General features: G+C 41.4%; 1 protein-coding gene across 2 annotated transcripts in view; it reads right to left on the reverse strand.

Moving 5' to 3' along the window:
- CDH13 (cadherin 13) overlaps positions 1-25,826 on the reverse strand; it is a 1,005,991-nt gene that overhangs the window by 780,165 nt on the left and 200,000 nt on the right. Inside the window, exon 2 of one of the 2 annotated variants that reach the window (XM_079906234.1) lies at positions 13,656-13,758. In XM_079906234.1, coding sequence (XP_079762360.1) covers positions 13,656-13,758 — 103 coding nt within the window. Of the gene's footprint in view, positions 1-13,655; positions 13,768-25,826 lie in introns of both variants that reach the window. The other variant, XM_079906233.1, reaches the window with a different exon arrangement.

Here is a 25,826-nt window from a genome sequence, read left to right on the forward strand (position 1 = left end):
CTACCTGGACAAATAGCTCATTTATCCAAAAAAAAAAACTTACTTATAAGACTTACTTCAAGACTTACCTTAAGACCTTGCTAGCATGTCATGAACTTTACCCAATGCCAGTTTCCTACCTTAAATCACAAGAGCTGGGATTCTCCCTCCCAAACCCCATAAATATCCATTCTGACTTCCGCCTTCTGAAACATTGCTAAGATTCTGTCAAAGTGGTGTTCCCTATGGAAGACAGCTTTAACAAATGTACCTTTGCTTTATTAACACGAGTTATCTGGTGATATTTTGGGAAGTCGTACTATGAGCTGTTTGGCCACATGACTGAAAACCTATTCAATCTAGTTTTTAATTTATTTTATTTTTTGGCTACGTTTTGGTCTTCGTTGCTGCACATGGGCTTTCTCTAGTTGTGGCGAGCAGGGTCTACTCTTCGTTGTGGTGCGTGGGCTTCCCACTGTGGTGTCTTCTCTTGTTGGGAGTACGGGCTCTAGGCACATGGGCTTCAGTAGTTGTGGCACGTGGGCTCAGTAGTTTTGGCTCACAGCCTCTTGAGCACAGGCTCAGTAGTTGTGGCACACGGGCTTAGTTGCTCCGCAGCATGTGGGATCTTCCCGGACCGCAGCTCGAACCTGTGGCCCCTGCATTGGCAGGTGGATTCTTAACCACTGTGCCACCAGGGAAGCACCAATCTAGTTTTTTAAAGCTTACATTTCATTTGTGTTTGTTTTTTATTTTCATTCTTACATTAAAAATGTTTATTATATTGTGAAGCAAAATTGTTTAAGACTTGAAAGTAAGACAAAAATGTGTGTGGTGGCGGGAGATGTTATTTCAATGTCACATATAAGCATTACTTAAAAAGTCCATTCAAGGATTATTTAATTATCTAAGAAAATGTAATTTGTTCACCTCATAGTTTACTACTCATTGAAGGTTGCATATTTAGTGAAATTACATGTTAATTTGTAGGTTTCTGTATAGTAGAAACATGAATATTATTCAGTAGAAAAGATATCTTGTAGGATATCAACTGGCTTTGTATATAAGCTAGCAGACTGATTCTAAAATTTCTTTATTATTAAATCACCTACAAATACTTAGCTCTCCCAATGTTCTTCGAGTCACACTTATTATCTTATTGGTTTGCTTTTTAGTTGATGAGTGTGGACCTGTCTGCACTTTATATTCCTAAAAGAGTCATATTTTTTAACTTACTGAAAATTGTATTTTGACAGTTTTTGTTTTACAAAAGTATCAGTCTATAAAGCACTGAAATTAAACAAAATGAAACAAAAACTGATCTTTCACTACAGAAGTTTTTGTTTTGTTTTGTTTTGTTTTTTGCGGTACACGGGCCTCTCACTGTTGCGGCCTCCCCCATTGCGGAGCACAGGCTCCGGACGCGCAGCCCCAGCGGCCATGGCTCACGGGCCCAGCCGCTCCGCGGCATGTGGGATCTTCCCAGACCGGATCACGAACCCGCATCCCCTGCATCGGCAGGTGGACCCCCAACCACTGCGCTACCAGGGAAGCCCTCTACAGAAGGTTTTAAAAGCACTGTCTTAACTCTCTCTGAGTTATTCTCTGCTGAAACTCTTGGAGCTTCCTTAGTTTCTGTTCTTCCTGAGGCCTCATCATTCAGGTCTTTGGATGAACCTGTGAGCCACACAATTTCCTTCCATTATATACTTTTCTTTAGAGTCTTGAGTTGGTTAGGGTTTCTCATAACTGATAAAGTCACTGAATTGTAATTGCAGCTGACAAATATTTATGACAGAACAATCGAACCTCTCCCTAGGTACACAAATTGGCTATACCTATCATAAAAACATTCCTGATCAAAAATGTACATGATGAGAGCAAAAAGTTGGAATTGAGCTATCCCAAAACCAAAGCAGGCAACTTTGGAAACAAAACGATTTTTATGTACATCTCTATGTTAGGCCTCACTCACTCTAGAACTGCCTTGACCTTTCTCCAAAACAAACAAAACACCTGGAAACTTAATCAGAGCTGCTGTGCACCAGGCTCCATGCCTTACCTAGGAGATGTTGCTTCTCCATCCCTCTAGACTACAGACAAGGGCCTGGTTCTAGCCCATGCCCTCTCTGCCCCTTTGGACTATGGGAATGACCACTGGGCCACATCCCCATCTGGATCTACCTGACAATCCTGGTTGCCCCCTAATTTCAGTTTCCTTCCCCAGTGCCTAGAATTTGATGCTGAATTCCTCTCCTAGCCTGATTTATCCCCACTCACCCTTGTTTTCTGTTTCTAATTCTACAAACTTCTTTCCACTGAAAAATGCAGTGCTAACCATATTCCTCGGAGGTTTTGACTCATATTTTGAACTGTTTTTCAAGCACTAATTATTTCTTTCATGTTCTTTAGAATCAACGTTTCCTCATTTGGAATTCCCCCTGCCCCCACGGAATTTAATGTATACATATGAAAATTAAGACCAGTTTTAGCTAAAAATAGATCCTCTGGGAGGTCTCTGCAATCAGCTGACTTGCGCAATTAAGAGGAAGCTGGATGGCTGATCACTGTTTGGGCTTCAGAGGAGGATGCAATAAGCTGGTGCAGCAGCTGGACCCTTTTCGGGGTGTCCCGCTAAGACACCACTTACCAAGTTGCTCACAAGGAGAAGCGGGGTTGTGTGGGGTGGCTGGAACCTGGAGGCTGGTCCACCAACACACTCTGCTGCCCCGAGAAGCAGCTGGGATGTGGAGAGGCCAGCTGAATGTTTCAGCGGAATTGAGGTCTGCAATTTTTCACGGGAATGTTCTCCTAAGGAGGGCAGCCTGCAACTCAGAAATCCAAGATGCTCCACACACCAGTGTCCTTGTAACTCACTTGGCAGCAAAACCCAACCTGAACACACATGGTGGTATTTGTGGTCCTTGTTTATCCTGGTTAGGGTAAATATCCCTATGTGTCACTGCAGAAATATATGTTTTATTACACGGTGCTGCCCCAGACCTCCCTGGTGGAGTGGGTAATATACAGCATATACGTTTCACTAGCTTTTTCTAAATTCCAAGACACATCTGGATCTAAGGTTGGGAAGGATCACTTCTCAAATGCTTTTCAGGGAACATCCTTTTAATTTTTACCCAAAGAGATCAAACATGAGGAAGCAGAATGTGTGTGTATTGGGAGGGGGTAGTGGCAGGTGCCCCGACAACATGACAATTCCTAAAATGGAGACTTAGAGGAGTAGGAAGAACACGTGTTTCAGAGGAGTTAGGGCTAGGGTTGCAAATTCCCCATGGCACGTTTGGTACACACAGGCACTACCATTCCAACAGCATCACTCTGTAGACATTCCCTCCCTTGCCTTATTCTTTCCAATAATAAAATCACCCAACCTTTATATAGAGCTTCCATGCGGCAGGCGCTGTCCTAACACTTTTGCATAAGTTATCTTGATTAATCGATACTTGAAACACTACCTCCGTTTTACAGATGGGGAACTGAGAGGTTTACTGAGGAACTGAGAGGGTGAGTGACTGGAAATACCACCATGTTGCAAGCGATGGAGGCAAGTGATCCAACTCAGAAGCCCATACCAAAAGCCCTGTGAGGCTCTCAGGGGCACCCCAGTCTGTTCTCCAAGGGAAGGACTGGAGCACTTCTGTGGGAGGGAACTGGATGTAGCCCTTCACATGGAGAGAACATACAGAGTCAGGAGATCACAGCTCCTTTTCCACAGTTGGTACTTCTTTTGAGATACTGGGTCTTTAAATCAACCTTCATGCCTAATCCTATCTTACAAACGGCTGTTGACTTGATTAAATGGATAAAATGGTACCCCCGCCCCCTTTCCTAGATCAGAGTATCTTAAACTAAAAAACCTGTTCTCAGCTTAGTGCTTTTACATTACCTGATCTCTCTGCCTAAAGGTTTACCAACGCCGTCTCCCCCTGGCTGGTTCCTTCTCCTAGTTCAGGTCTCAGCTTCACAAAGAAAACTTCTTTAGCTACCCATTCCATCGCAGCCATCCAGAAATCTCTATCGCACAACCGTGTCTTATTTCCTTCATAGTATTTATCATCAGCTTTTCACGTAAAAGTTTCCTGTTTTCTTAGATGTGTATTTCTATCACGGCTGTCTCTCTCTTTCCATAAAAAATGAAAGTTCTAACACAAAAGGCATCTTTTTTTTATCTGGTTCAAAGTTTTATCCCTTGTACCTAGTACAGGGTCTGCCATAGGGATGTGTAACCATTCTGTGATTCTTAAATAATTAACTAAACAAATGGGACTCCATGTATATCATTTCCTTTCCTATCTCCTATTTCTATCTCCAGAAAGAGAATGCAAATTTGGTCAAGTACAAAAAGTGCCTAGGGATATTCTGACTGGCAAGTGTTTGCACCTCTTGCCCTTTTGCTTTCAAGCCAACAAAAATTTCCATGAAAATTAAGATAAAAAAGGACAGACAGAGGGCATCACAATTATTAGAATGTGTGTGGATTTGATCTGTTACAGGATAATAAGACCTTCTGCCTTCTCAAACTATTTAAAGCCATGGTTAATCTTGCCCAATTTATGTTTTGGTGTTGTACTCATTAAGCAGCCCAATTCATGTGGTTCTAACACCTTAAATTCGGAGATGCTCCTGTAACATCTGTATGTTCCTGTACTCTTAACCCTTTGAAGAAAAACAGAAATAAAAGCGATTTATACCAGCTCCAGAACCATGTGAGTGAAGACACTCAACAAGTTGAAGAGTGAGGCCATACGGCAGCACGTAGAATTTGACAGTCTTAATTAAGCAATCTGCTCACCAGCATCACCAGTGAGAAACCTGGCATGATGGCTGTCATCTGCTGCCACGTGAGAGACGTTTCCAACGTGCGTGTGTGCTAGGTTCTAAAAATTCTCTTGCACGGACCACAGCCTGCAGTCGTAGAATGTTAGTCCTGAAAAGGACCTTAGCAACAGAGTGAAAGACCCTCATGGTGGACTCTCTTGCTTTTGCCAGCCCAAATCTTCCTGGACCCCTTGACGGGTTCAGGGGTAGGTACATGACCCAAGCTGGACCCAGAGAGTTAGCCATGGGGTGTTCACTGGGACACTTGGAAAAAGATGCTCTGGGTTGTTAACGCTGGGACCATAAAAGGCTGGGACTTCTGGTGGCCATCCTGGAGGAAACACCTCTGAGAGTGAGGGGTGCCAACACTATATAAAGCAGAGCTGAAGAATTAAGTGTGATACTGATGATATCATTAGAGCATCTAGATCCACGTGCTCCTAAAGCCAGCTCAAACCTTGAAATTTTCAGTCGTGTGAGCTGATAATTTTATATAGTTTTGCTAAAGCCAGTTGGAGTTGGGTTACTTTGGATTACAACCAAAAGAGCCCTAATATACCCTCATTACACAAATGGGGAAACAGAGGTCCAGAGAGGAAAAGGGTCACACAAGTCAGTGTTTGAGCTGGGATAAACTCCAGGGATGCTGCATCTCTTTTAGAAAACTTGTCTTCTAGATGTCTTCTCCAGTCTAGACCCTTGGAGTTCTCTGGGGCTCTGCTCTTAGCCTTATTTCACAGTCCGGTGCTTCTTAATCATGCTGCCTTCTCCCCTGCCCATGTCTCCTTTGATATGCCTCCCAACCATCCCCATCTCAGAACTTCTGAAAAGGCTCCATGCCAGCCTGAGCCTTCCCAGCTCTTCTCTCGTATCCGTGTCCTATTCTGAACTTCCAGAAAGCCAGCCACACTGATCGCATGGCTCCCCTTTTCATATATTCCCCATATTGACAATTCAAAGCACTAAAGGTAGATTTCAAAGTCTCAGTCAGCACCAGCCGCCCCATGCCCTTCAATATCTTAGCACCATCCTCTGCCTCCTTTACCACCAATAACAACCACTGTCAATAACAGCAGTGGTATGATAAAAACAACATGTGTGTTTGGTCTTCTGTGGTGAATCATTCGACCCACACACCTGTCTCAGGAGCAAGGGTGACTTCATGGAGGTGAATGTACATGCCTATAAGGGACAGGCAGAATAAAGGAGGAAGTTGATCAGATGACAGGAAGACAGTAGAGACTGGAGAACCACAAGGAAGGCCTCAGCTACTGTTATTGCTACACTACTTCCAGCAGCTAATATTTTAGTGCTTACGATAGACCAGCCACTTTTCAGAGCCCTTTACATAGATGAATATTTAATCCTCAGAATAACCTATTGAGGTTGCTACCATTATGATTCTTTTTCCAAATGAGGAAACGGAGCCACAGGGAGGTTAAACACCGCAACACAACTTGCCCAAGTTGCTTAGCTGATACTGGGCTAACCTTGGATTTAGACTCAGGCAGCCTGCCTCTAGGATCTATACTCTAGAGGTCCAGTACTGCCAGAAGTTATGAATTTTTAAAAGTGAAATTCTCAATGTTGACAATGAACTTCTTTCATTAAACACTTCAGACTCCTACACTGAGCAGCCAAACAGGACATATCTGTGGGACAAATTTAATCCAAGAGCTGACAGTGTGACTCCTCTGGCCTATTTATTTCTTTCATTCCACTGATAAGAAAACTTATGCCAAGAGACCTCCGTTGCATCTACATTCCTCTTCTCCTAAGGCCCTCTCACCCTGTTACCTCTTATGTTTCCCAATCTTCAAAGTACAACTTAGGACCCAAGTCTAATGGAAGGATCTCTAAGCATTTTACCATATCCCTCCCTAATGGGTATATGCGTTCTTTTTATTCTGCAGTTATTTTATTATATCACTTTACCTTTATGAAATGAGGTAGTTAATATAATGCATTTATGAGTACCCTAGTTAACATTAATTGATTACTCAACTGTTACAGATATGTTGGTGGCGGAGTGGGAGGCAAACCTGTAAAAATATTACATTTCTATAGGACTCTGTTTAAATATAGGAAAAATCAATGTAAATAGGAGTCCACATTCTGATCCAAAGTATAATCATCTTCATAATGATGGAGTGAATTAAGTGACACCAGAGTGAATTTCCTTGGCATATCACAACAGTTTAAACCAAATATACCACTTGAAACTCCAACCTATTCAGATCTATGTAGACTGTAGTACAGGTCACGTTAAATAATTACACTAATCAGTGAATCAATCTCCCAACCTGAGAGTTAATACAAGTTAGTAGTACAGAGGACAACGAGAAAATGGAAAGGAAATTATCTTTGTTTTTTATTTCTTAAATCACTAAAACTGAAAACAAAAGCAAAAGAATTTAGGAAGTTCTCAAGGATAGGGAATACATACAGACAAAATCCCGAGTCAGCTTGAACTCAGGAAACAGGAATTTCTCCACCTGCCAGGTTGGAAAGTTCATCCATTTATTACCACCCAAATGAAATCTTTTCAGCAGGGTCAAAAGGGCCTTTGTTTTGACATTTAATTCACTAGCAATGTATTTCCTGCGTTAGGATGCAAAACACCTCTCACATTGCGTTTTCATTAATTGCCTTCATTTTTTAAGTTCCCTGTTTGATTTATAGTCAATTAAAAACACCCTCAAAAGCCATGACTCATGTATGTTAAGTACAAATATGATTTATGCAACACCATGGACTCCATGGATGACTTGGCTACTAACCAAGGTCGGTATCAAGGTGGCATGACCAAGAAGTGTCTTGGTGAAAGGAACTCATGGGGGAGGGCAGAAAGCAAGGAGTGCAGGGTCATGGACGATCTGGCACTGGATCCATCCAAGACAGGAAAAAGAGGTACTTTTTCTATATTTTTCTGTATTATAGAGGAAGAATGAACTTGTCTACGAACAGAAAAAACATAATGCAGTAGAAATTCTCTATTTCACCCAGGTTGACGAAAGTAGATGGGAAAATTAAGTGGCAAATTTCCTTGATAGGTCACGACCAACATCAACAACAGCTACAAGACACAGGACCAGAGAACTCTGGATAAGAGCCAGAGCACTGGAATCCCGGATTCAAATTTTGATGTCACCAACTATAAGCAATACAACCATGGATGAAGTGCCTCACCTAGCCCAGCCTTAGTATCCTCACCTGTAAAATGGGCACATGAGGGTATTTTTTCCCCCTAAGGCCTATTATGAGTTTCAAGGGGACTCTCCACACTTAGAGAGCACACAGTAAATATCGGCTATGAAGGCCACAGATGCCACATTCGTCAGCACTAGGGGTGCCTTTAAAAATTCCCAACATCTGCCTCTAATGTGTGCACACCTGTTACATTTTCTAGAAATTATCTTTCTTTCTGTCAGTATATGCATACAGCCCTTCATGAGGAAGTCTCTTGAGTTATCCCTCCTCTCCAGGGAGATGAACATACTGAAACTTTAGAAGAATATCAGAAAAGTCAAGAGATTAAGTAACATCAACCTAATGCCTTAAATCAGTGATTTCCCACCAAAATGAGGTAAACAAAAACACTTGGTGCATTTTTTACAAAGTAAAATTTACTCAAATTAAAAGACTGCCTTCTCTTCTGTAGTTGGTCCTTACTCCTGTTTCGTTTGTTTTTTGATACTAATGACCTTTTAAAAGAAAAGTCTGGCCACAGTAAATGGAAGTATTCTCACTCTATCTCATTTATTAGCTTGCTTTTTTCCCCTTTTTTTTCATATTCAGATGTAGAAAAATGTTTAAAAGTACACTCTTATCAATCCAAGATTTTTTAAAAATTCTACTGGCCCATGAAGTTCAAATCCTAGAATCACTGATTCAGATTTTTTTTTAATCTCTTCAGATTTTAATGTCCATGATTTGTCTTCTAAAAAGTCAGGTTTAGATGGCCATTATAAGGATCCCAAACCTATCTAAGACCTCTGAATAATAGTAATAATAACAACAACAATGGCAATAATAATAGCAATAATGATAGTAATAATAATAACAGCTTCCATTTATTCATAACTATGTTCTAAGCATTTTTCCATCAATTACTGCATCAACTCTAGAAGTAAAGACTGTAATTATCCTTCTTAGAGAGATGAGGTAATTCAAACTTACAGGATTCAGGTAACTCACTCTTGGCCACGTAGCTAACATGTGACTGTGTCATATGTTTGAACTCTAGTCAATGTGAGTTTTAAACTATATGACCTTAACCTCAATACTATAATCATCGGGAGGGTACAACTAGAGCCCATCCTTAGTAGAATCATCAAAAGGTCCCTCCCTGGGTGTTGCAAGAGGGGGCTGGGAAGAAGCTGATTCTGCTCAGTGGGAAGCATCTCCTGACAAGAAAATCAGGATGTAGTCACAGGTCCATGACCTTGCTGTCCTGCTTGAATGACCAACTTCGTCCTTATCCCTGTGTGGGCCCAAGTTACTCAGAGACAGTTGCCTCCTCTGTGGTCCGGTTCTGTTTCTTTTGCGAGTCTCTTTTTGACTGGGGTCACTTTGCTTTGCTAGGATCTGTGTAGAGATGGTGAACTTATGCCAATACTCGTGTTCCTCTACATTGCTCAGCTTCTTTTGCAGTTAGCTTGGCTATCTGACTAGGTCTGGCTAAGAGTGTAAGCAGAAATGATACATGTCCCTTTTGAGCTCAAGTGGTTAAACATCTGTGGTGCCTTCCTCACCCTTTTTCTCACCCCCCTATTCTCCAGCTCGGTGACTTAAGAGTAACTCCAAGGCCCAAGGTGGCAGGACCAAGTTGGAAGTAGCTTGGGTCCTCGAGTTCCTGCGTGGAGGGCAGCTACTCAAAGGAGAGCTACCCAGGAAAGCAGGCAACCTGCATCCACGTGACCTGAATGAGAAATCAACTCTTATAGAGTTAGGTCGCTGGGGTTGTTTCATAACAAGCCTATTTTGACTAATGAGGCTTCTTTATTAAAAGTGTAATTACACAGGTTGTATTTTAGGTGAACTCAGGTGCGGCAATTTCTCTCTGTGTATCTGTGTTTGTGTGTGTATAGTCCAAGAGGAGTGATCCAGGAAGGATGAACAAGGGGGATGAAAAGCACTGACCTGATAGTGGCTGGGTGGCCAATAAGATGTCCTTTCTGGACACTGGAAGTTGGAGACATCTCTCCCTATAGAGGCTGGAGGATCATGAGTATGGTTTCCCTTAGTGAACAAGATGACCACAGATCCCTCCTCAATGCCAGGAAGGTCTGTCTGAGCTGATATGGCAGGGCAGAATATTCTGTTCTATAATTTTTCAGGACACAAGATAGTCAGGGGCTTATCACTTGGTCTTTCTCCATATCAGATGGGGGGCTTGTCAGTTTTCCAGGCCAGATATTCTTCTGGAGCCTGGGTCAGCTGGGAGGCTGTACACAGGGCCACTACCCAAATATTGTGGTATCAAGATAGCGGCTACCAGAACTGCATGATTTTCACGTTGCAGGAGAAGCAACCCCATCAACCAATTTAAGAGAATTCGGGGTGTTGGAAACCCCTGGGGACCTCCTGCAACAAACCCCTCACAAATTCCTCCTGGAGTCCAAAGGCCTTGAGTGGATATCTCCTTTCTGAGTTTCTGCCTTCTAAACTGCCTTCCCCTTTCTTCTTGTACTTCTCATTGAAAATGACAATAAACACATCTCCCAGCTCCCCTTTTAAGACTGAGATGAAGCCAGGAAACTTTTGTCCAAGTTATCTTGAGTTGGGGGTTTTGCATCATGCTGTGAAAGTTACAATGATAAAGCTCCCCTGGTTACATTAGAAGAAATAGTGGGATGCCATGTTTTGATCCTAGAAGCTTGTTGAAAATGGCCCTTTAAAGACGAAAGCAAGTCTAGTTAGTGGAAAGGAGAGTAGAATAAAGAGTTATTTGGATGTGAAGAAAATAAAAGGCTTTAGAACAACTGAGGGAAAGATGTGTCAGAGTTAACAGTGAATAAAATATTAGGGAAATAAAAGGAGTGGAGGTGACCATTAGTAACAGTTAAAGCAGAAAAAGATAAGTCATTGAGAATTGAGGGGAAAGATGAAAAAGGATAAAAGGAAATATTACCGTCTGAACAAAAAGAGCAGGAAGCCATGGATAGAATAAACATTCCCTGTAATGCGGCTAAAAGCTAACAGAGAATTGGTTGAATATAAGTCTGGGGTAGGAGCAGATATACTATGTCTGTAGGGCAGAGACAACATTTTCAGACAAGTTTATAAAATGGTGAAAAGTGTAGACATAAATTGATTGATAATGCTGTACTTTACACTTTCTGCAAGGTAAAAATTCACAATAATTGGAAGCCAAATCGCCTAAATATTGCAAAGATAAAGGAAAAATGGAACGTGTAACTGCCATAGGAGGAGTCCAAGGTAATGTTACTAACCTGGTTTCTTTTAGCCTCTGTTATTACCTAGATCGTCAGCTTATATTTACACATCACTGAACTATCTCTAACCATTTTCTGGATCTTGGTAGTGGTCTCAAATATCTAAGTATTTTTAAACATTCTGGTTCTGCTTGATTCTTTCCAGTTTTCATCCAGATGTTAGCCTTGTGACAATATGGCCTTCATTCTGAGAGGTCGCACCACTCATTAGTTTCTTGGCTAATCACATTTTTCAGAGATAGAAAGGTCTTGTGTTGGACCATAAAGAAATGCATGAAAGAAACTGAGAATGAGAAGGGAGGGAGGCAGGGAGACTTAAAATGTTAGTTGGTTAGGGGGAAAAGCCGTTCAAAATTTTGTGCTTTTTATTTCCTCTTCCATGTGGAATAGAGCAAAATACATTGCTACTGCTTCTGGAAATCCAGATTTCCCAAACAGTATTCGATAGACTTTCTCAAGTCTGTGAAAACTTTCTTCTTCATTTAGGCACGATTAACCTTATTCTCAGGGTTATTCTCACGACAACCTATGTTCACTGCTTTGAGATGAACTGAAAAGTATCAAACCAAATCTGCTCTTTGTATTTTTTTCCCTAGTAATATACACGGACCCACAGTTTCACTGAGAAGGGGGCTAATCAGATTTTGCTGATCCAACAATTCACATACAAATTCACATATAAATTTTTAAATATCCTCCATCCCTATATCACTGACTTTTCCTGAACGTGCTATCATTGATAATCAACCTAGTTCCATTTAGCATTTACTAGCTTACACAGAATCAACAGCCATAACCCACTAAATTACTTAGGGGATTAAAAAAAAAAAAACTACATAGACACACACAAAACTGTGATATTGGAATGTACAGGATGGTCTAGTTTAAATGAAAAAGGTCCCCCAAAGTATGATTGTTTCCAGCTTCTCAGAGGTGAATTAAAAGCTGTTTGGTGTCGTGAAGATTACAGAAGTCATCACGTTTATGGGCCTGCTTTGCATACCAAGTCTATTAATAATTTCCATACTCAGGGTGGCTTCACATTTCCACACATGTTAATATAGATGCCATTTGGGAATTGCTTGGAGGAAAAGAGAAAAAAAGAGAAAAGGAGAAGAGAAGAGAGGAGATGATGCAGACGAGAGGAGATGAGAGCCAGAAAAATGGTACCTTAAACCAAGTTCCGTTTAAAATATAGTGACTCTGATAAATAGAAGAATCAAAAGACAAATGAGAGTTCGTGATGGTCTGACCCAGGAGTCACACTCAGGGATCAAATTAACATGAAATCACACACTGGAATTCACTTATGGTGCCAGTCCTGCACCTTGTCATTATAGACTCTAATTATTGAAATGATTTCATAGGCATAATTGCATCAAGATGTGCATGGGCTTCACCTTGGAGGGCTCCCTTGATGCTCAACATTGTATCTTCATTACTGTGTTCCTTTCAACTCTTAAAATGTGCTCCAGCCTCCCAGAACAATCCAATCGAACAGGCTGAGTTTTCTTTTCCCCCTTTTCTTTAAACATGCCAGCCACATAGCACAGGAATGAAGGAATGTGGTTATCCTGAAAGGCAGGCCTGGGACCATAAGGGCCAATGTACAGTTACCTTCCCTAAAGGGACCATAGAGCATCTGACCAAATTAAACCATTGGTTTCATATCCTTCTTTCCCAAATGTTAAAGAATGGTGCTCAAGAGCCTACAATTAAAGGCTTATTTGTCTACCATCAATTTTAAATTCGTTGTGCTAAAACTAAGCTTGTTATACCTTTAGCAATGCACTCCATGCCCTCATAAAGATAAAACAATATAACACTGGCATTAAAAATAGGAAGAGATTATAACCACAGATCTGAGCAGAGCATATTTTGAGGACATTAATTGGATTGGGGGGGATTTGAGTTTAGAATAGCCAGTAGAGGTTTCAAATCTTTCAGAAAACTATCTTATTAGCATTAAGAATAAGAGTTTAAATTCCTATGCCTAAAACTTCCCAGAAGCTAACATCCTGCTCTCACCATTATTTTGATCCGATGCTATGTATGAGATAGAACAGCAATCCATAGGAAGGCAATGGTCTGTTCTCAGGATCTGCCCAGAGGAAATGGATTTCATACACTGGAGGCTTGGTGGTCCCCTTTCCTGGGAGCAGTCAGGAAATGCTTATCGGTGACAAACTACTAAAAAGAGACACACACCACTCTATTCACCTCTAAGCTGACAAAGCCCTAATTCAAGACCTTCCACCCTGGGTCAAGCAGTGACATAAGAAAAATGATCAGAAAATAGTTTAGGGAATACCGTATCCTGAGTCACATTCTTAGACATCAGTGACTAGGCCAAAAGCGTCGTCAAGTGACATTGCTTACAGTTTAGTATCGCCTGGTCCTCAATGAATTCAGCTGGCTGGTTGATATGGAACAATTTCTGCTGAAATCCGGGAGTGCAGTCCAAATCTTCTGCAGATGTTAGCTGCAGCACCTGAGAAAAATGAAGCCATCAATATTTTAACAGCAGCTTATACGTTTGCCCTGCTAACTTTTACCAAATCTGTGACTTTTAGAAACGAGCTGAGGTTTTAATTTCATTTCCCAAATTAAGAGGTAAGTTGATACCTCTCCTGTGGCTGCCAACCATTCGTTTTGGCAATGAGATTTGGAAAACACGCAAATGGGAACAGCTGCTGCAGTGTCCATTAAGTTGTAGTTAAAGAAATAACTTCCTCAGATTTTTACACCTGCTAAGAATCTCACCATGCTTTCCTCGTGTGACATTTCATTACAGAAACTGTCAATTTCATATGATGCCTGAGCTAAAACCAACTTCACTTTCATAGATGCAAAGGGACACGGTCATCGACAAAGAGGAGGAAAATGGAACTATTCCATTGGAAGTTACTTCTAACAAGAATCCAGGGCCCCATAGACCTTCACAGTCCAAGATGGTGGTCACGAGCCACAGGTGACTACTGAGCCCTTGAAATGTAGCTGGGCTGAAACTGTCAGTAGAAAAATACATGTTGGATTTTGAAGACTATATACTGAAAAGAAAAATAAAGTAAAATATATAATTAATAATTTTTATAGGATTCCATGTTGAAATGCTACTTTACAGATTGGACTAAATAGATCCACTATTAAAATAAATTTACCCCTTTCTTTTGACTTTAGTGTGTTTGGCTACTAGGAAATGTAAATTTTACAATTGCTTCTGAAGGCTCAGCTTTGTCTTTGCAAATCCTTGGGGCACTTCATCCAGAAGTTAAAAATTTAGGTTATATGTTTTGAAACATAAAAGTTATGTTAAAATACTCTTGGACAAGGGGTAATGAAGTAAGTTAAGAAATAGTCATAGGCTTAGTAGGCAAAGACCATAAGCAGTGTGAAGGTAGAGATCACCTCTTTTTCCCCATCTTGTATACCGAGCACCTACCACATAGACTGGCACAGAGAAGACGCTCCATAATACTTACAATACAGTGATTGCTAATATTTTTCAGCCTTCGCTATACGGCAAGCACTGTCCTAAGTTTGTTGTATGCATTACCTCCTTCAATCTCCACAACCGCGCTGTGATGTACTTAGCATGTTATAAGACACATTTTGCTGACAAGGGGCCTGAGATTCTAGAGAGGCTAACAATCTTGCCCCGAATCACACAGTTAGGATGGGTGGAGTCAGGATCTGAATCCAGGTTTAAATGTTCTCTGATTTTGACAGAGCTCCGCCCACACCCTTCAGGCGAGAATTTGTATTTTTTTGTCTGGGAATTTCTCTGAAACCTGTGGGAGGCTGCTTTACCCGAGTATGGCACCAGCAGGCAGTGTTTGGAAATTCACACCCCCAAGACCATCGCCATAACTGATGAAAACTGCTGTGTGAATACCCCAGCCCTCAGGTGAGATAACGCAGAGGCAAGTGTTCCGTCTCCCACTTGGACTTAAGCAACAGTTGTCCACGGTGGTATCTGGCTTGATAACTCACCGTCCATTAGCTGCTTTCTCTTCTTTGGCTCATTTACTCATCCCCTGTTGGTATTTTTCTGACATCACCCTCCAAATAAAACTATTTGCACTCAAATCTTTGACTCAGTGTCTGCTTATTGGGAAACTAAACTTTGATACCAGAATGCAAACTCTTTTTTTTTTTAACTTTTTATTTTGTACTTGAGTCTAGCTGATTAATGTTGTGATAGTTTCAGGTACACAGCAAAGTGACTCAGCCATACCAGAATACAAACTGTTAACCACTGCACACAGGCTGTTGAAGAAAACTCATTATCATCCCCACCGGTGATCTCAAAGGAGTGTACAAAAGGTTGGAAGCTGTGGAACCAGGGCTTCTCTCTAAATATCAGCTCTCTGAAATGCACTGAACCCAAAGAACAAGAGCAAGAATCAATCTCCCAAGGTTCACCATGTGGCCGGCCTGAGAAACATCAGAGGAACTGAAATAGGAGAGTCATCACCCTGACAGACATCATCCTTCTAAAATCAAAGGGGGGAAGGATGCTATAGTCGCATATTTGAGCAGTTCTGTGTGTAAAACTTTCCCTTGCCTTGACAGCAGGCTCTGAGTAGATCACGTCTAAGGCAATCATAACGCTGACATCCCGAGTGGTGCACACAGAACACGCAGATTCAGGACTCAGAATCATTTGCTGGCAATTATGCAAGCAGAAAATCTATAACTGGCCAACGTTAATTCAGTCAAACATCAAGTTGTCAAGGGTTGCCTCCAGGCACCTTATGCCTACAATTATACGTTAACCTTATAATCAGCTAATTCTTCCCTCAAATCCCAGACCAGTAAACCAGTCATTCCCGAGGAATTAATGCAGACGACATTTCTCCAGGGATCCTGAGCTAAGAATCCAAGATTGACTGAGAGCACAGGGGAGTGGAATTCCTCGTGCTTATCTCTCTGTGGCTTAGTCTCTGTCCTGGCCTCTTGGCAGGTTCTACTTAGGATTCCTCTGGAATCATCAAGGAAAAATAAACCGTTTCCAACTGCAGATGCTCAGGGAGGGTGAGGGTGGTGGGAGAACTCCCAGAGGCTCAAGGTTTTTTGGGGTTTTTTTTGCAAATGCTTGGGTCACTTTATCCACCAGGCAAAATTCAGGTTAAAGGCTTTGTAATATGAACACACAGCACTCTCCTGGGCCAGTGTGACTTAGCAAGGTAAGAACTAGTCAAACAATTCATTCACTCTCTCCTCCCTGTGTCCATTAATTCACTTATTCCCAAACATTTATTAAACTCCTGGGATTCAGTGAGCACTTTGCTAGGTGTTGTCCTGGAGCTTATGGAGAAGCCCTATAACACAGTCATTAAAAGCATGAATTCCAGAGCTGTTTGACTTCGTTCATTCTTGGCTCTGCCCTTTACTGACTGTGCTATTTGGCATTTTTTCCCCCAGCCACTCTGGTCTCAGTTTTCTCATGTAGAGAAATATGGAAAACAAGATGTGCATTGAGGGTGGCCATGTGGGTTCAATGGAATGATACATATAAAGCAATTAGAATAGTGCCGCACAGGATAAGCAGTCAGGAGTGTTAACTGTTATTATGGACTATAAAGGTGAGAGGCATTAACAAATCATCATTTAATTAATTGATTAACTAAAATTAAAATTTAACTTGAAAGGAAATCACGGCTCTCTTCAGGAGCATGTAAAAGCTGGGAGACGGGAGTCGAACTTCATCTAGAGGAATCAAGGAAAGCAAACCCACTGAAGGGGTTATTTCTGCTTTGATCTCAAAGATGGATCAGAATTAGCTGGATAAATGGAGAGGAATACAGAGTGGTCTCTTTAACCAGTACACACTTTGCTTTCACGTGAATTTACGCCTCTCTGGATTTCATGCAGCAGATCTCTGAAACGACAAAACTGCGTTTAAAAAAGAATCCAGGGGCTTCCCTGGTGGCGCAGTGGTTGAGAGTCCGCCTGCCGATGCAGGGGTCACGGGTTCCTGCCCCGGTCCGCGAAGATCCCACATGCCGCGGAGCGGCTGGGCCCGTGAGCCATGGCCGCTGAGCCTGCGCGTCCGGAGCCTGTGCTCCGCAACGCGAGAGGCCACAACAGTGAGATACCTGCGTCCCGAAAAAAAAAAAAAAAACACCAGACTAATTTACGGCTCCCCAAAAGCTGAATGTCTGGCTGAGCACTAGTGGTAGAGCGTTCGAGTTACTGCTATTACCCCTTGATTTTTGTAGCAGATTTCAAATAGTATTCAGCTATGAGCTTGCCATGGCTTCAAATTCAATAGCACTGAATTTGGTGGTGGGATATGCAGAGGCATCCCTCACTGGTCTAAGATGAGCACTCAGACATGACTCCAGAATTAGGCAGCCCCTTCTCCAATATCATCACATGTCACTCTTATAAATATGATACCTGGACATGCTTCTCCCCAAACTCTCTTTAACATTTCCAGAATATATGCTATGAGCAACATTCCAAATGCATCTTTAATGCCATGGCAGTAATGGTCTTCCTACATGGTTCTTTTGTTCATTTATGCATTAGTTTGCACTTCATCAACAATCGGCAACCAATACACCTTTGAAAGCTCAGCAATGATCAAGTTTTATGATCACCAAAGGATTTCTATTACGTGAAAATTACAATCAGCCTGCTTATGAAGGCAGATTCACGTTCAGACAGACTGTAAGCACAGGACAGAGCCACAATGGTTCTGTATGAATCCCAGTTTACCAGCTGCCATTTACTAACTGTAACCCTCTGTATCTCAGTTTCCTCAGATAGAGTCTTACATGTTGTCATGAGGATTAAGTGAGTTAACTATTGTAAAGAGCTTTGCACGGTACTGGACACATAATAATTGCTCAATAAATGTTTGCTATTATTATTTTTACCATTATTATTTCTATGTATTATGTTTAAATCAATATACAGGATTCACTCATATTCCCAGGGTAGACATTGACAAATATCATCAAAATATTACTTTTGTTGCTACTATAAAATTGTTCAATGGATAGACTATGCTCAGAAATATCAGAGGGAAACAGTAGGGATCTGAATCAGGTAAAAGATAAGGAGAGAATGTGCACCTTGGGGTCAGCTGCACAGTAAGCACATCAGGGCCTATTGTGGACTGACTTGAGCTGCTTTTGCAGGACACTGAGCCTCCTTTAAAATGACAGCTCAGGGACTTCCCTGGTGGTCCAGTGGTTGAGATTCCACGCTCCCAGCGCAGGGGGCCCGGGTTTGATCCCTGGTCAGGGAACTGGATCCTGCATGCCACAGCTAAGGATCTCGCAGGCTGCAATAAAGACCCCACATGCCGCAAGAAAGACCCCGTGTGCCGCAACAAAGATCCTGCGTGCCGCAACTAGGACCCAGCACAGCCAAATAAATAAATCAATATTAAAAAAAAAAAGAATAAAATGACAAATCAGAGCTCTGTCCTCTATGTACGAGCCCCTGCCCTAAGCTTATGTATGGATGGCAAATTCTGACAACACACTCTTCATACCTGCTTCTCTTCTTAGCTTCCATTTCCGTGCTGCTGTTCAGAGCCTTCTCTTTTAAAAAGAAAGTTTATGTTTATCCTCACAGGTGCTGATTCAAGAGCATAGCCAACTTTGGAGTTTGCTTCCAGAAAAATGATTTTTTTTCTGCCCCAGACTGCAGGTTGCCAACTGGCAGCATAAGGGATGGATCGGGCCAGCAGATGTGGTTGGTTCAGCCAGAGAAGTCTGTCATAAAAGTAAAATTATCATGTTCTATCGAGCACACCTCTCTGAGCTATCCTTGCCTGCACGACTCCCTACATTGCTGCTCCCCAGCACTCAACTTAGTTACACCCTAGTCTGGCCCTCTAGGCATATGAGTTTGCAACCCCTGCTTTAGACTTTGGAAATAAGCTTTTCAGGCAAAGAACTCTCCTTGTTATGAGTATCTAGTTACTTCTCATAATAGTACCCACAGCTATGTGCTCCTGGCTCTATTGCAGTAGTTTTGGTCATGTGACTAAGCACTGGCAACAAAAGGAGGGTGGAAGGAATTTCACCACTATTCCTGGCCCCCGAAGTGCCCTCTTTTACCCAGCTCGGAGAATAGAATAGAAGGACTTCCAAGGTGGTGGAGTCATCCAACAGAACGATCCGAGAAATCAGTCACTGCTTAGAGGACAAGCACCTGGGAGAGATGCCCAGCAAGGAAACTCCACCTGCAGCCTGTGGTCCCTGAGATCTGGGGTTGTTTGTTACACTTGGCTGACTATGCACTAAACCTGGAAGGCATAAGGGCAGAGGGTTTTCTATATGACAGCATCACAGACTGTTCTAGAGGTCAGAGAGAAAACAGAAGAACTGAAGAAAAGCTTAACACAAACGGCCATAAATGAAAACAGAGAAAGTTACTGCCACAAATAATTATATCAGCAGGCTGTGAACAAGCTCAGATCTCATCCTCTCTTAAGTCAGCTTCAAAATGGTATTTTCCAAATGAACTCGCTAGTGTCTCCTGGCCCCTTGTTGTTTTCCTTTCATTGACTCACTCGCTTTTTGCTATTAGGGTAGATGGGCACTTACTTTACCCTTGCCACAAAACACCTCCGGTTTACTCTTGTCAAAGTCTGTCCAGTGGAATCAGTTTGGAGGGGCTTAGACTGGCGGAGAAGAAAGGCTACTATCTCTGATTTGCAGGATAGAAAAATGTTACAGCAATGTATCTGATTGATTCTTTATCCTGCCAGGGACCAAAAACCCCGAGTCCTGGAAGGGTTTATAAAGGCACACCGCCTACAGGGAAAGCACAGAGAAAAGAAGCACTTCAAAGACACACACGTACACACACACACCTGCAGGCGCACATATTGATATGTTCACTGTAAGTGTCAGTTCATGTCATCCACGCTCCCTGAGTCTGACCTCCTTGAAATATTCCTGGTGTTTTACAGCCTCCGGACACAGAACACCTGCCACCTTCTTGGCCATTAATGCACGACACTTAGAAATGATTTTGTAACTCTTGGGGAGATAAAGCGTTCTGTTGTTGACTTCATACACAGTTTGAGACCAACATTCTAGACTTATTTCTAATTGAATGATACTCAGTATCTTTTCCTCAAATTATTAAAAGGGAAGATGCATATAACTGGAAAAGCATGGGACAAGAAGCCAAAACTAATCTGAGCCTGAATTCTGGCTATGTGGCCATTTCCCTGACTTTTGGCAAATTACTTAAACTTGAACAGCCTCTGTGTTTTCTTTAAATGAGCATAACACCACCTATGCATACAGTTGCTGGGGGACTTTAATGAGATAATGTAAAAAGAAAGACTATATGGTAGACAGAATAATGGTCCCCAACAGATGCCCTCAGTCTAATCCCTGGGACCTGTGAATATGTCACACTAAATGAAAAGGAGAATTAAGGTTGAAAATCACCTGACCTTAAAATAGAGTGATTATCCTAGATTAGATGGACCCCATGTAATCACACTTAGAGAAAGAGGTGTGACAATGAAAGCCAGGTCATAGTGATGTCATGTGAGATGGACTCAACCTGCCATTGCTGGCCTTGAAGGCGGAGAAAGGGGCCACCAGCCAAGGAATGCAAGAGATGAGAAGCTGGAAAAGGTACCAAAAAAAGGATTTTCCCCTGGAACCTCAAGAAGGAATACAGCCCTGCTGACACCTGGATTTTGCTCAATGAGACTTCTGACCTTCAAAACTGTAAGATAATCCATGGTGCTGTTTTAAATTGCTAAGCATGTGGTACGTTGTTACAGCAGCCACAGGACACTCATATGGTTACCACAGTGCTGGCCCCACAGTAGACACTCAGAAAATGTTGGTTCCCTTTACTTGATTTTTCAAGATATAATTTGAGCAAACCAATGGAGAGGGAGAAACAGAGGAGGGAAAGAGGAAGGTGGAGTGGAGGGAAACTGAGAGAAGGAGGAAAAGAGGGAAGGTGAAAAAAGAGTCAGGACACTGGTTCAAGATGGTGGAGTAGAAGGACGTGCTCTCACTCCCTCTTGCTAGAGCACCAGAATCACAACTAACTGCTGAACAATCATCGACAGGAAGACAATGGAACTCACCAAAAAAGATACCCCACATCCAAAGACAAAGGAGAAGCCGCAATGAGAAGGAGGGGCACAATCTCAGTGAAATCAAATCCCATAACCACTGGGTGGGTGACTCACAAACTAGAAAATAATTATACCACAGAAGTCCACCCACTGGAGTGAAGGTTCTAAGCCCCATGTCAGGCTTCCCAACCTGGGGGTCTGGCAATGGGAGGAGGAATTCCCAGGGAAACAGACTTTAAAGGCTGGCGGGATTTGCTTGCAGGACTTCGACAGGACTGGGGGAAACAGAGACTCCACTCTTGGAGGGCACACACAAAGTAGTGTGCACATCAGGACCCAGGGGAAGGAGCAGTGATCCCATAGGAGACTGAACAAGACCTGCCTGCTAGTGTTGGAGAGACTCCTGCAGAGGTGGAGGGTGGCTGTGTCTCACTGTGAGGACAAGGACACTGGCAGCAGAAATTCTGGGAAGCACTCCTTGGCGTGAGCCCTCCTGAAGTCCAGTATTAGCCCCACCAAAGAGCCTCTAGGCTCCAGTGTTGGGTCGCCTCAGACCAAACAACCAACAGGGAGGGAACTCAGCCCCACCCATCAGCAGACAAGCAGATTAAAGGTTTACTGAGCTCTGCCCAACAGAGCAACCCCAAGCTCTACCCACCACCAGTCCCTCCCAACAGGAAGCTTGCACAGCCTCTTAGATAGCCTCATCCACCAGAGGACAGACAGCAGAAACAAGAAGAACTACAATCCTGCAGCCTGTGGAACGAAAACCACATTCACAGAAAGATAGACAAAATGAAAAGGCAGAGGACTATGTACCAGATGAAGGAACAAGATAAAACCCCAGAAAACAACTAAATGAAGTGGAGATAGGCAACCTTCCAGAAAAAGAATTCAGAATAATGATAGTGAAGATGATCCAGGACCTCGGAAAAAGAACGGAGGCAAAGATCGAGACGATGCAAGAAATGTTTAACAAAGACCTAGAAGAATTAAAGAACAAACAACTACAAGAATTAAAGAACAAACAAACAGAGATGAACAATACAATAACTGAAAAGAAAACTACACTAGAAGGAATCAATAGCAGAATAACTGAGGCAGAAGAATGGATAAGTGACCTGGAAGACAGAATGGTGGAATTCACTGCTGTGGAACAGAATAAAGAAAAAGAATGAAAAGAAATGAAGACAGCCTAAGAGACCTCTGGGACAACATTAAATGCACCAACATTCAAATTATAGGGGTCCCAGAAGGAGAAGAGAATGAGAAAGGACCCGAGAAAATATTTGAAGAGATTATAGTTGAAAACTTCCCTAATGGGAAACGAAATAGTCTCCGCTGTCACGGAAGCGCAGAGTCCCATGCAGGATAAACCCAAGGAGAAACACGCTGAGACACACAGTAATCAAACTGAAAAAAATTAAAGACAAAAAAATATTATTAAAAGCAACACGGGAAAAATGACAAATAACATACAAGGGAACTCCCATAAGGTTAACAGCTGATTTCTCAGCAGAAACTCTACAAGCCAGAAGGGAGTGGCATGATATATTTAAACTGATGAAAGGGAAGAACCTACAACCAAAATTACTCTACTCGGCAAGGATCTCAATCAGATTCGACGGAGAAATCAAAAGCTTTACAGACAAGCAGAAGCTAAGAGAATTCAGCACCACCAAACCAGCTCTACGACAAATGCTAAAGGAACTTCTCTAAGTGTGAAACAGCAAGAGAAGATAAGGACCTACAAAAACAAACCCAAAACAATTAAGAAAATGGTAATAGGAACATATATATTGATAATCACCTTGAATGTAAATGGATTAAATGCTCCAATCAAAAGACTCAGACTGCCTGAATGGATACAAAAACAAGACCTGTATATATGCAGTCTACAAGAGACCCACTTCAGACCTAGGGACACATACAGACTGAAAATGAGGGGATGGAAAAAGATATTCCATGCAAATGGAAATCACAAGAAAGCTGGCGTAGGAATACTCATATCAAATGAAATAGACTTTAAAATAAAGAATGTTACAAGGAACAAGAAAGGACACTACATAATGATCAAGGGATCAATCCAAGAAGAAGATATAACAATTATAAATATATATGCACCCAACATAGGAGCACCTCAATACCTAAGGCAACTGCGAACAGCTATAAAAGAGGAATTCGACCGTAACACAATAATAGTGGGGAAATTTAACACCCCACTTACATCAATGCACAGATCATTCAGACAGAAAATTAATAAGGAAAGAGAAGCTTTAAATGACACAGTAGACCAGATAGATTTAACTGATATTTATAGGACATTCCATCCGAAAACAGCAGATTGCACTTTCTTCGCAAGTGCACATGAACATTCTCCAGGATAGATCACATCTTGGGTCACAAATCAAGCCTTGGTAAATTTAGGAAAATTGAAATCATATCAAGCATCTTTTCCGACCACAACGCTATGTGATTAGAAATAAATTACACGAAAAGAAAAAGTAAAAAACACAAACACATGGAGGCTAAACAATATGTTCCTAAATAACCAAGAGTTCACTGAAAAAATCAAAGAGGAAATCAAAAAATACCTACAGACAAAAGACAATGAAAACACAATGATCCAAAACCTGTGGGATGCAGCAAAAGCAGTCCTAAGAGGGAAGTCTGTAGCAATACAATCCTACCTCCAGAAACAAGAAAAATCTCAAATAAACAACCTAACCTCACACCTTAGAGAAAGAAGAACCAAAAAACCCCCAAAGTTAGCAGAAGGAAAGAAATCATAAAGATCAGATCAGAAATAAATGAAATAGAAATGAAGGAAACGATAGCAAAGATCAATGAAACTAAAAGCTGGTTCTTTGAGAAGATAAAGAAAATTGATAAACCATTAGCCAGACTCATCAAGAAAAAAAAGGGAGAAGACTCAAATCAATAGAATTAGAAGTGAAAAAGGTGAAGTGACAACTGACACTGCAGAAATACAAATGATTATGAGAGATTACTACAAGCAACTATATGCCAATAAAATGGACAACCTGGAAGAAATGGACAAATTCTTAGAAAAGCATAACATTCCAGGACTGAAGCAGGAAGAAATAGAAAATATAAACAGACCAATCACAAGCACTAAAATTGAAACTGTGATTAAAAATCTTCCAACAAACAAAAGCTTAGAACCAGATGGCTTCACAGGTGAATTCTATCAAACATTTAGAGAAAGAGCTAACACCTATCCTTCTCAAACTCCTCCAAAATATAGCAGAGGGAGGAACACTCCCAAACTCTTTCTATGAGGCCACCATAACCCTGATACCAAAACCAGACAAAAATGTCACAAAAAAAGAAAACTACAGGCCAATATCACCGATGAGCATAGATGCAAAAATCCTCAACAAAATACTAGCGAACAGAATCCAACAGCACATTAAAAGGATCATACACCAAGATCAAGTGGGGTTTATCCCAGGAATGCAAGGATTCTTCAATATATGGAAATCAATCAATGTGATACACCAAATTAACAACTTGAAGGATAAAAACCATATGATTATCTCAAAAGATACAGAAAAAGCTTTTGACAAAATTCAACACCCATTTACGATAAAAACCCTCCAAAAAGTATGCATAGAGGGAACTTACCTCAACATAATAAAGGCCACATATATGACAAACCCACAGCCAACATTGTTCTCAATGGTGAAAGACTGAAACCATTTCCACGAAGACCAGGAACAAGACAAGGTTGCCCACTCTCACCACTGTTATTCAACATAGCTTTGGAAGTTTTATCCACAGTAATCAGAGAAGAAAAAGAAATAAAAGGAATTCAAATCGGAAAAGAAGAAGTAAAACAAACTGTCACTGTTTGCAGATGACATGATACTACACATAGAGAATCCTAAAGATGCTACCAGAAAACTACTAGAGCTAATCAATGAATTAGGTAAAGTAGCACGATACAAAATTAATGCACAGAAATCTCTGGCATTCCTACACACTACTGATGAAAAATCTGAAAGAGAAATTAAGGAAACACTCCCATTTACCATTGCAACAAAAAGAATAAAATACCTAGGAATAAACTTAGCAAGGAGACAAAAGACCTGTATGCAGAAATTTATAAGACACTGATGAAAGAAATTAAAGATGATACAAACAGATGGAGAGATACACCATGTTCTTGGATTGGAAGAATCAACATTGTGAAAATGACTATACTACCCAAAGCAATCTATAGAGCCAATACAATCCCTATCAAGCTGCCAATGGCATTTTTCAGAGAACTAGAACAAAATATTTCACAATTTGTATGGAAATACAAAAGACCCCGAATAGCCAAAGCAATCTTGAGAAAGAAAAACGCAGCTGGAGGAATCAGGCTCCCGGAATTCAGACTATACTACAAAGCTACAGTAATCAAGACAATATGGTACTGGCACAAAAACAGAAATATAGATCAATGG

The sequence above is a fragment of the Stenella coeruleoalba genome (genome assembly GCF_951394435.1).
Source record: "Stenella coeruleoalba genome assembly, chromosome: 20".
NCBI classification, from domain to species: Eukaryota; Metazoa; Chordata; class Mammalia; order Artiodactyla; family Delphinidae; genus Stenella; species Stenella coeruleoalba.